At 40.8% G+C, this 12,556-nt stretch overlaps 1 protein-coding gene across 1 annotated transcript in view; it reads left to right on the top strand.

Moving 5' to 3' along the window:
• NOM1 (nucleolar protein with MIF4G domain 1) overlaps positions 1-7,917 on the top strand; it is a 294,420-nt gene extending 286,503 nt beyond the window's left edge. The window contains exon 11 of the mRNA XM_085631969.1: positions 7,617-7,917. Within this exon, the coding sequence (XP_085488095.1) occupies positions 7,617-7,794 (178 nt within the window). The 3' untranslated portion in view covers positions 7,795-7,917. The remainder of the gene's footprint in view (positions 1-7,616) is intronic.
• The last annotated feature ends 4,639 nt before the right edge of the window (positions 7,918-12,556 follow it).

Genomic DNA, 12,556 nt, shown 5'->3' with positions numbered 1-12,556 from the left:
TTTGACTGCTACATATGGCTGTATCATTAGGATTGTAGAGAACCATAGAATTAATTTAATTTATTTTCATTTCCCTTCAGTTTCCTGGGTGTTTTTTTTGATGATGTATTGTATTCCCTGTCTGCATGACTCAGAGTGCCTGCACTGCACCCGCTATCCAAGACTGAAGTGCCTGGTCTATAGCCAGACCCTGTATGTACTTGCACTACAGAGCCTTCATCTCTGTTTCCTCCCAGTAATGGAAAATAAAGTATCCGTTGGCCATTACATGTAGCTGTGCCCAATGGGTACAGGCATTTCTTTTCACCATGTCCTGTTACGCTGTGTGTAGCTTGTGACTTTTTCCCAGGCGGCATTGGGATACAAGACATGACCTGTAGCTGTGATATGCGTTTTATTCCTAAGCCCACTCCACAGTACCTCTAGGGCTGGGAGGACCTGCATCATCGGTGCCCTGTACAGCCTACGCTGTACCCCCTGGGCATGACCTGTGCTCAGAGTGATCACAAAGCTTGGCTTTTGGTTATTGCCCATGCTCAGCATCTCTATCACAATATAGCTCATTAGTCTGATAACTTAGCTTTTATCAATGTCTAGTGGAATACCCCTGTTGTTTGCACCCCTTTGCTCGCATCGATCACGCTATGTGTACTGCACATCCAAAGCGAAGACATATATTCAATTATTGACTGAAAAAATGTTAAAAGGCTGTTAAGGTTAGTTACGTAGACTGTAAACGAATTCATGTTAGTGTAAATGAATACATATTAGTAAAGCTTAAAAATAGTTATGATGCAAAACCAAAAAGCACTGACATTTAACAGTTACTGCTAGGTTTCCTTTGTAGTGAGTGATATGCAGGGGAAAGGTGGCATTGCCACTTACATAAGAAACGACATCACCTAATGATATTAGTTATAACATTGCTACTTGGGAATTAGATTGCATTGCATTGAATTATAACCATGGCCCAAACCAAAGCCGTTGCAAGTGTCCCACTCTTACTTGCTGCTCTTTGACTGTGCTCACTTGACGCTTGAACAGCTTTTTAAGAAGGCCTTCTTAGTGTCACGTGCACTTCCTTTTGTGATTAATTGAGGTTGCCTGTAACAGTGGTTAAAATATTTTGCCAATTGGGGACCACATGGATAATTGACATGGCCAATGGGTCTCGCCTTTTGGATCTTATGAATGTTTAGCCATGCAGCACATTTTGCTGCGTGCTGTGGCTCTGGGGATTGTAGAGCTATACAGTCACTACACACTAGTTTATGCAGCCTGATTCGGGATCGCTGCTAGGCTCAACCTATAATCCCATAACTGAAATAGACCTTGCAAGTCTCATTTAGTGCGTTGGAGTCTCATTTTTATATGCTTTATGTCATCAGATACTATAGTCCCCAACGCACACTGCTGAATTTTGCAAAAGCTTGCATGCAATATTTATTTAGTATTCACAACTATTATGAAGAGCAGCGGCTACTGCTTGCTGCAATAGCGCGCTGAGCGGGAAGGAATGTACTGCTCTCGCTACTGTGCGAGAATATAATGATGCGGCTGCCCCTTTTCACAGGCCAGCCTCCAGCGGGCTACATCAAAGCAGCGACTTGCCTCTGAACTTCTATCCTCCCACCCTCCCCAGCTCACCTGAATCACAGTCGCTCTGTCAGTCTGCAGTGAGTTCTGTGTGGCAGGGTGCAGGCACTGGGAACTAAGTTCGACAGCACTCGCTAGGCTTTGCCAGTAGTGCTGGGAAACCTGCCGGTTCACATGTAGGTTCCCAGCAGCAGCCTCGGAAGTGTGAGAATGAGGCAGCGCCGGTCACACCGTCGGGTGGTACGGCTTTGTGAGTACAGCTCCTGCATGCGGCTGTGTTTGTAGGTGTGCATGCTGCCCGAATCTGCCAGCCCATCCCAACAGTTATTGCTCTAATCTCTCTGCTGGAACTCACTGCCGGAACCTGCCAGCCCACACAGCCCCACTGCTCCAGCTCTGATCTCCCTGCTGGGCGCAAGCAAAGGCCGGCCGCTCCTGCTCTGATATCCCATGCCTTCAAGCGCCAAGACTTGCCAACAGTGCACCGACAGAACCCCTGCTCTGATCTTCCTCAGGCAGGTAAACAACAAGAAGCGGCGCAGAACCATTCAAAAAGAAAAAAGAGTGCGCCAAACACACACTATGTAAAGCTATCAGTAGAGGACATGTGACAGAGGTAGTCACCACCAAAGTCAAAACACACCCAAAACCGAGACCATGACCAGTGTTTCACGAAACAAAAGAAAGCAATTTGCCAGGCACAGGAAGGAACAAATGGAAAGCGGTGGGCGTGATCTATGCCCCTAGAGTGGATAAATCATGCCTTGCAGAGCAGCCCATGCACAATGCTAGTCTTGACCTAACGACCGGCCAAACTTGGCAGGGGCGCCACCAGTATGTTTTATAACTGGTGCGGGGCTCCCGAGAGTGCAGCAGCCCCCCAGTTTTGTTTTTTATTGTTTTTAAAGTTTCACCATGTTTCCTCATGTTTATTGAACATGAACCCAGGATATTTTTAAACAATTTACAAGCAATCCCAGAGCTGGAACTTTTGCTGTTTAACTCAAGATTGCATGAGCCCACTGTAGTTCGTTTTATGACTCCATTATCAGCCTGATCCGGTGACTTAGTGGATTAATGTGTCCACTGTAGGGGCCTGTGTTTGACCTCTTGGTTACAGGTTCAAATCCTGCAGGTCCTCTCAGCCTTTCATGCTTCTGAGGGCGATAAAATGAGTACCATTGAGTTGGGTAACAATAAACCTTCATTATTCAGCGCCAAGATGCCCATGGGTGCACGTACGCTTTACAAATACACGTTATGTTGTGCTATTATGTGGCTTGAGGAATGTAAAAGAGAGACTGTAACACATGTTCACTGCTGTGTGCAATAAAAATGCTTTATTTAAAGATGTATGGATTCATATTACAAAAATTGTTCTTATTAATGAATGTCACGTTGAATTCTAACGAGTGACCCATTGACAAAGCCAATAGCGATTTAGTGGATTTATTATTTATTTACTATTTATCATTGCAGCCATTGTGTAAATATATATGCGTTTTGACTAACACTAGCCTTGGTCATGATGGGTAATACCCTTTTGAATAGTGCTTAAATACAGCGCGAAAATACCATGAATCATAAACATAGAAGTAATACTCCCCATTTCATCATTTGTTTCAAATCAGTTGTTTGTCGACATTTAATATTAACTCCGAAATCTTACAAATTCAAAAGTATTAGTTTTAGTTTTCTTTCAGCACAGTAATCCTCATCTCCATTGAGCCCCATTGGGCTCATTGTCAATAAAGTAATCACATGCTCATTGATTTGCCCACAGATAAATCTTTGTAAAATTTGAAATAATAATGCTCTCATAACAACAGTTCAGAACTCTACTTCGCCCAAAGTGGTTTTCTTAGCCTCATAGTGTTCGGATGCACTCCATTGACAAGTGAAGATAAAGTCCATTACACTCCAATGTAGTTCAGATATCTTGCCTGAATAGGTAGCTGAAGAAAATAAAATTCAAAATAACATCAGTGAGGGGAGAACTTCTGAAAAGAAAAACAAAAGTGTTAGAATCCTTAAAACACATCAATTACATCTCATTACGCTTTGCTAGGTAAAAGGGCTGCAGAACAGTATACATAAACTCTTCTTCACAGTTTAAACCCTGCAGTTCTCTTGTATGCAGTGCTAGATTGCTTGGTAGTAAAAATGTAGTAAGTACTATTGAGGGTGAGAAAGCAATACCCTTACGGGGTTCCATTTCAATGTGAGTGCACAAGCAGGTGGCACTGCAGTATAAAAGCTCACTGTGGATATAGTGACGTACAACATTTACAAGTTACTATTCTTGGCATAAATAAATTCAGTAAATGTTATTGAAATGAGTGTAGAACAAACAAGGAACAGAAATTAGATGCCACTCTTGTGAGCCAAACCTCCAGAACCCCCAATGGGAGGATACTAAATGCTAAATAAGCATAACAGAGTTGGGTTCTGTTCATTTTTTTGTAATTTCCTTTTATCCCCTGCTCTAAAAATACCAATGCAACAGCGCTCCTCAGAAGGGAGTTTTTTATTAAATAACTTCTCGGGTATTGATGGCAGATAGACAGACAGACAGACAGACAAAACACATTGCAGGGCTGCTCAGTTTAACAAATTGAGCACCTGGTGGCTTCCTGCTGCTGTTATAACCAGCAGCAGTAGTGTCTGCTGTGATTATTAGTCTACTTGTACATAGGCAGCATAAATGCCAGAGGCAGCTGCAATTATATGGATAAACTACTTTACCCTCCCACCAAAGACTATTGTAAATACACAAGATGAACATATGTGAAATGCGATTGGCTGATCCAAGACCTGATGGAGAGCCCATCAAGTGAATGGCTCATGGGGGCTGAAGGTGGCTGACACAAAACCCCTTTCTGTATATCGTGTGTTGTGTTGACAAGTAGGTCTTGTGTTTCAGCTAAAGTCACCCTTCGCCACACCTAAAACGGGTGCATGTTACTGAATATATGCATATGTTGATATTATTTTGCTAATATATTTGTGGGTGTACTGTTATAGGTGGCTGTTTATAGTGCTAAAACCCCGACAGGCATCCGAATAAGAGTGCAAATTTAATGGTTAAATAAATGTGGAAATAAATGTTGCACATTCATTTTTTCACAGGATGTTAAATACATTTGGATCCATACTGATGAGTTGTGTAATAATTAAGTATGGATAAATATAGGGGCAATGTTTAAAAAGACCATGAAACGATAGAAGAAAACACTGGGTATGTGCCAGATTTTCTAGAATGGGTATATTATGGATGAAGTTTAGAGATCATCCGTGAATTTACCAGGTTCCAGGGAGTGGTTAAGGGCAGCTGTTGTCAGGATGGCAGCAGAGCTGTTAATAAAGAAGTACTTGAATGAGCCTGCTGGTCACTGGTCTGATGGTGAACCTGGGGTACCACAGGCTTTTGGGAGACTGGCAAATTCATCTTCAGCTAGAGGGTGGAACAAGAGCATTTTCTGTTAAAGAAAGAGTGGAAAGATCAAAGAAGCATTTGAGTGGAGTTAAAAGGTTCTCTTTGTTTTTTCCACACAGATATCATTCCAGATGTTTGGCTTTGCTGTAGCGCCACTGGTCCATTTACTTTTATTCTTACATTTATCTGGCACTAAACCTCAGTATCATTTACTTGGTCCTCCAATGGCTCTAGAACCGTGCCGAGAGGGGCTGGACCTAGGGAATCCAATCCAGTTATCCATTGAGGACCAGGAATTGAATAACTGACTTATAAGCTAATAATTAGATTCACGGATTCAATTTCACACTATACAGGTTCAGAATTATAACTGCTAAACCTATTCCCGTGAAGAAAGTTAGACAGGCTAGGATCATTGAAACTAGTAGCCTCAGTTAAAGCTACTCACAATATCAACATTAGGACTTGTTGCCTTGAGACCTATCTGTTAGAAATCCCATCCCTCATTTAGACTATGGAAATGCACAATCAATGATTGGAGACCAAACCAAGATAGACAGAAACTGGATTTATAAATGGTTAGATTCATCAGTATAATTTGCAAGTAAATACACCAATATCGGACATTAAGAGTACAAAATAATCAAATGGATTACTTTGGGCCATCAATTACAAAAGTTCTCGGAGAGTTCAGGAAAAGACATGGATCGTGTCAGCTCAGCGATTCTCTCTTCCATGGGGGAAAGAAGTCTGGGAATAGCACACACAGCGTATGCACTAGTGAGGAGAGTCTGTAAGTCCGAAAGGTGTCTTTCAGTCCAACAGGAAGCAATCCTTATTGGAAAGGTGTCAAAAACAATGTGGCCCATCAAATAGCAAAGAGGATGTCTACCCCTCCGATCATCAATCCAACAGGTAATATAATGTTCTAGTTCGGCCGGTGGCAATTCCTGGTTCACCTCATCAGATCAGACCACTCAGTCCATTGGTCAGTTTGCGTAGGACGATTGTCATGTAGTATGAAGAAGACCTATTTTATGGCAAAAAGGTGAAAATCATCCCATAAGCTGTCGAAGTATTCAAATTGTTTAATTACGAACAATTGACTTTCAGTAAAGGCACATGAGTGAGTTGGAAAGGGCAATTTCTCATGGCAGATGTTCACATTGTGTCAACCTAGTAGCTAACAGTCCCGGAATATGCATGGGAATTTGTCTTTAGACACACAGTATCATTCTACACTGCAAGCGTATGAGACAATCTCATAAGAACAGAATTGAGTGCGAGAAAGAAAATGCAAGCCTAGCATGGATTTCAGTTCATGAAATACACAATATAAGTTCATAGAAATATATTTTCCGTTCTAAAGTTTGCATCTCTATATTCTTTATGAAGTCTAGGTAGTTTACAGAGCATTTGGATTTCATTGCAATTTGCACATGTAACTATGGCACATAAATTCATCTCAAAAGTGCCAACATATAAAATAATTTCAAATTATTAAAATAACTAAATTGTTTCTAGTAATTCTCATTAGTACATACATGAAGATCATTTCCTGAGTATCAGTGAAATCGGGATAAGCAATTACATGCATCACCATTTATTTTTCTCGTTGGTGCACACGTTTAACATAATCAAACATAGTATTAAAGAAACTCTCTAATAATAGTTCATAGTTATCCAATTTACGTTTAGTTCTGTTAATTTTTCACATGTATATCGTTATTCAAAGATTACTGATTAACAAACTTCCAACACATGTGAGTTATCACTTTCACATTTCTGTCTCACGTTAAAAGAGCACCATGGACTCTTGGTAAGCACAAACCTATCTTATATAAACGAGCAATTTACGTCTAGTATACTCTTGTCTGCATGCTTTTAGGATGCAGTAACTGAGTTTCTTTATGATTTATATCTCAACAATCTTCAACGTAAATGAGCATCAGTGGTGCATGGTTGTCATTTTCTTTTACAAGGTGTCAATATCTGGTTTTATGTGTCAAGTAAGGTCTCAGCAGTTTATCTGCTTCATCAGCTTTTGCTTGGAAATGTGCCCAGAGTTGCTGCCCTCTCCAGCACACGCTGCACAGGGCATTGAATCTTAACTGGCGTGTCAGGGAAACTGTCCTGGAACCCAGTTACAACTCACACATAGAAGCGGAGCCCGAGTAAGCCAATTTCCCCCTCTATTTCCGTACTGCAGACAGTGGTTACAATGGTGTTCACGAAGTGTAGGTACTCATTGCCCAGAGTACCCGTGTGCTACTGAGAGGTGCCGATACTCTCCCATTAAAAGTGCAGGTACTCTACTTTTAAGTGCCTGCTCATTTAAAGCATCGTGGAGTGCCCGGCATAGACATGTACTGTATACGTTTGGAGTGTGTTAATTACATTTTCTGTCGTCTTTAATTCGAAATATTCAATGTATATGTGTATTCTCAGTGCTACTCAGTGTGACAGGCCCCGGACTTTCTGTGAATCATCCATTCAAAAACTATTTTTCGCAACCTATTGTGGTCAATGCAATTTTCTTTGTTAGTTTATCTGCTGCTGATTGGTTTTTTTTTGGTTTTTTTAGGGTGTCTGACAACCCGAAGTTGGGTATGTTACGTGAAGGTTTGAAGCTTTTCATGACACACTTCCTGCTAAAGAACGCTCGGGCTCAGAAAACTCCAGAAGAAGCTGATTTACTAAAAGAGAGAGTTGAAATGGCAACCACAGCTCTGCAAGCGAAGGACTCGAGGTTGAAGCTGTAGAATGCCAGTGCTATTTTTATATTTAAAAAAGTATTTTAATTTTAGAGAGTCGTTCTGCGCTCTAAAGACTTGTGAATCTACTTTCAGCTATAATTGATTGTAAATAAATTACAGTGAAACTTATATCGGAGTATTTTATACACATTTTAATAAAAGTGTTTTAAAACACGGATTACAAGGAAAACTATACATCTGCATTATGTACCATTTTGGGATAATATTGTAATTCCAAACGTGGTCAGAAGATGGCAGTGGCCGACGGTTCCTCTTTCATGACAGAGGAGCCAGTTTTCTGTTTTTGGACTTAGCGTTTTATTTTGACTTTCATAGACGTTTTGACTTGTGCTTTTTTACTCATATGTCCCTTGGGATTTTTCGTAACCGAATTATAGGGCATTTTGAGCGCACCAACTCTGCCGATTGAAACTTTAAACATTTTGCAATGACTGCAAAGATAATCACATTTTTTGTAAGCCTCAGCCAGAACATGTGGCAAACCACATATTATTTGGAATTCAGTGGTGACCTGTCTATTGCTGCAGGGTTTTACTTCTGGCATGGCACATGTCCTGAACAATTAATGGGTTGTCACCAATTGATTTTTATATTCAATGTGCATCAATGTCACTGAAAGTTAAGTCGAATGCCTACCGTATCCCTGAATTTAATGTTAGGAACGTGTGTATGGTGGTCGAAGATGTTTGTTCACCCAAGAAACATTCCGTTGGGTCACCAGGATAAGAATATATCTTCATGACCTCTGCCACATAACAGGGCCATGTGTACTCCCTGCCTCTTGTTAAAGGTCGTTGCTCAACTATTATGCTTTCAAGCTAGTTTTGCGACAAACATACCCATATATTTATAGACATTTCAATCACCGTTTATTTCTTTACATGGGTTTTGACCCAACTCAGTAGGTTAGGCATTTACTGCGGAGATTAGGCTGTGACTCGCACTACAGAACACACATATTAATAAACGTTCAGTGTATAGCACTTTGGATAAAATTGCTACGTAAAGAGCAAGTTTTTATTATGCTAAAAGCAAGGACCACTCTGCACCGTTAAAGTGGGGTGCTTTTGTTTTCAATTACAATTTTTGTTTATTTAATTCTAGCCAAAGTACAACAAAGGCGATTCACTAAATCCTTTAACAGGCATCCCAAAAGTGCTCGAAATCATTGCTGTGGCAACACTTTCTGTACTCTGTAAAGCACTGTTGCAGAACTCCATGGGGCGATTGTGTGCAGATCCTTCTATAGACAGACAGAAGCTCAGAGGCTCCCCTCTCCGTGCCTTTCCGACAGCTAAATTAGATGCAGGCTGGGATTTGAAAAATCACCCTGGAAAGCTCTTATGATGTAAGGTCGCAGGCAGATTTGATTCAAAAGAGCAGGTTTATTTCAAGCTCTAGGAATACACCTCATCCAGCTCCTCCTTTCCTCTTGAATTGTCTTCTCTTCTCATAACATTCATAGAATCCCCATGGCATATTCAGAACACCGCCCAAGTTCTATGCACATGCCTGCAACTTACATCAAGATACCACACACCTTCTCCTCTTAATAATAATCAAACCTATTTACAATCCTTAAATGTAATGACTATACAGCAATCAATGAGCTGAACAAGATCCTCATTGCTTTCAATACATTTTCACAAATTCTAATTTGTAGAGTTCTATCTTAGTTTGGGATAATACCTTGTAACAAAGTCCTTCAGATGAGTCGTTGCCACCACTTTTCTTGAGCTTCTTCTCACTTCTTTATTACTGTCCTCACTTTTTTTCTTTTGTGAAATGGCTTCCTCGATCCGTTTCCTCATTTTCTTCACACCACTTTGCAACTCTATTCAAGTTCCACACTTTGTGGTCATGCCTTTTAATGGCATTCCTGAACAGCTTTATTACTCTCATAGGAACACTGTATTTTGATCCATTTGAACCCCCACATGGAAGGTTGATCTTAACCCAAACGCCCTCTTTTACCAATGTTGCTTTTACTCTCTGGCAGTTAGCAAACTCTTCTTTCATCCTCACCATTTTGTTTTCAACCCTTTCTTTCCATTTGGATTAGTTTACCATATTTCCCTTGCCATTGTCTTTCTTCACTTACATCCCACTGGGACACATCATACTATTGGGTCTCCTTCCCCTAAATAACTCAGACTGTCTCACATAGGTGATGAAATGGGGACGCAGTCTAAATACTTTTACTTTTTCACTCTCCATCTTTCTACGATGTACCACTTATTCTCGAATGCTGTATGGTTTCCTTCAAAACGTTATTGAATCCCTCAATAATGCCATTGCATTTGGGATAATATAATGCAAATTTTTTATGCACAATACCCCGTTCCTTAAGAAAATTGAAGTTAACTTCACTCCATTATCAATAAGAAGAACCGAGGGATGTCCTACATGATCAAACATTGTTTTTAGAAATTATCATCACAACACAAGACTTCACAGATGTCACAGCCGCAACTTCCAACCGCAACTTCCAACCGCCTAGAGTAAACATCCCTACAACATATCAAGTAGTGATCCACGCTCAAGATAGGGAAGGGACCTTCAATGTCCAGCGCAAGCTCCTCCCGAGGACCTGTAGGTACTTTGTTTCTAACCATGGGTTGTGTCCTACTTTTCAATATCTTATCACTTTTTAGACATTCCACATACACTCTCGCCTTCCTCTCCACCACCAGATCTACTCCAGGCCACCAAAAGTCAGATCTAACTCGCATTTTCATCTTTGAAATCCCAGGGTGACTCTCGTGCTAGAGACACAATGTGTTCTCCCAATGCAACCAGAGGAATCAACTTACTTCCTCTTAAGAGAAGACCATCCCTCACAGTTAATTCTCCTCTCACTTCCTAATAACTTCTTATTGCCCCCTCATTTCCTTGCCTTCCCGACCACTCAGAATTTACTAACTTCATTACTGGCTGTAATCCTGAATCCTTCATGGATTCCTCCATCCACTCATCTTCCAGAATAGCACCGCCTTTCACCACACACACCTTAAGATCCTCATTATAAGGCCACCAGGTGGGCAGTGGGGCTCATGGAGTGTATGAATGTCCACTACAGGATCCCGAGCTGAGGGCGGGCACGGGCATGAGATGTGCGTTCCTGTATTTTCCCAACAGGTAGACTGGCAATCGAGTCTGAGGGGTTATTCTGTACTTTTGCGTCCCACTGTGTTGAATCCTGAGATGGACATCTCGCTTTCCACAATGCCCTGCAGGCTGTTTTCACTGTCTTGTCGCAAATTAATAAAATTTGTTTAAATAAAAAAATTAAAGCTGATTGTTGCGCTAATAAAAAAATACAATATTGTGTCACCTCAGACAAATCACCACAATTGGTGTTCTTATATGGTTTTAAAAAATAAGTCTAATTAATGCCCAAAGATCAATTGTGTTCAAGTAAAAATGCAATGTGACAATGCATTTGGACGATCAACTGTAGAATTTATCCTAGCAAATATGTGCTACCAGTGTACGTGCACAGTTAGTCAATATTATGCTGATATGTGGGTTGGGAAGTAGGCACGACTGATGGGCACCATATCTTCCCCCATGAAGCTCTCAAATCTGCATTATTTAAGTTCAAGTCAATTAGAGTTAGCGTAAGCAAAGATATTCCCAGTTACACTACTATGGCAAGAATCCTGACTCTTAATACCCACGCCAGAAACCTAGCAACAGAACATGCATAAAATTATCTTAGATCTGGTATAAGGATTCTAAAAAGCAGTTCAGCTACTTCAAATCCCCATTTGCCCTCAGAGCAGTTTAATTCATTTCTCGCGGTGTCCAAAATACCCAGGACATGGCCAATAGATTCTACAAAGCTACTGCAGATAGGGCACAAAACATCCTCATTTGAAGCCCATTTACTGGTAAATGTTTTCAGAGGCAATGGTCTAACCCTGAATGCGAAATACATTTTTCTGTCCAGTAGCACAGTAATAACATCCCAGTAGGGTTCCAGAAACCTACTATACTTGAAATCTAAGACCCTCTCCGTCAACGAGGAGCTAACAGCCAGTCCAGCCTTGCTTTGTATTACCCACAAACAATAATGTTTTTTCAGCGACTTGACTGTTGGAACTGGTTTGGAAGAGGGATTTTCCCACAGCATTCTCAGACCTGTGGCTTGTAGTTTTTAATTTGCTGGAGCCAAACAATCTTTACTAAACCTATCAGCCTCCATCACAAACTTTAGGACCATGGCGTTCTGAACTAATTCTGGTTGGGACCATAATCTTCTCCAAAATAACAATGGGCGGAGTCTACCTTTATCAGCTGTTATCCTACTCATGTCAAGCATTAGAGGTTTCAGTGGAATGCTAGGGGGAAGACTAGCTAAACCTTCTAAAAAATCTATTCTCAGATCTTGTTAGAGAAGATGTGTTGGAAAAGCCCCACAATTCAGAGCCGTATAGCACTGAATAAACTGCTTATGCATCATAGTTCTGTAACACTGGAGCCATGGGTATACTGAAGGAGTTTCGATGTTCTTTCACTATGACACCAGGGATCTGCCTGTGCTTGAGAGACATGAAGCCCACATGGGGTTTCCATGAGAGGGTTGAAGACAAAGTGACACCCAAATAATTAAAGACTTCTCACCTCTCAAGTGGCCTACCCCCAACTCTAGTATGCCCTTGAGTGATCTGTGTTTTTAAAAAAAACTTTTTATTGGTACATGATCAGTATTCAGTACATATAAGGAACAGTTATATTGTATTGC

Source organism: Triturus cristatus, chromosome 10 (genome assembly GCF_964204655.1).
Source record: "Triturus cristatus chromosome 10, aTriCri1.1, whole genome shotgun sequence".
In the NCBI taxonomy this organism is placed as follows: Eukaryota; Metazoa; Chordata; class Amphibia; order Caudata; family Salamandridae; genus Triturus; species Triturus cristatus.
The sequence above is the reverse complement of the archived record's forward strand: the minus strand, read 5'-3'. Positions and strand labels throughout refer to the sequence as shown.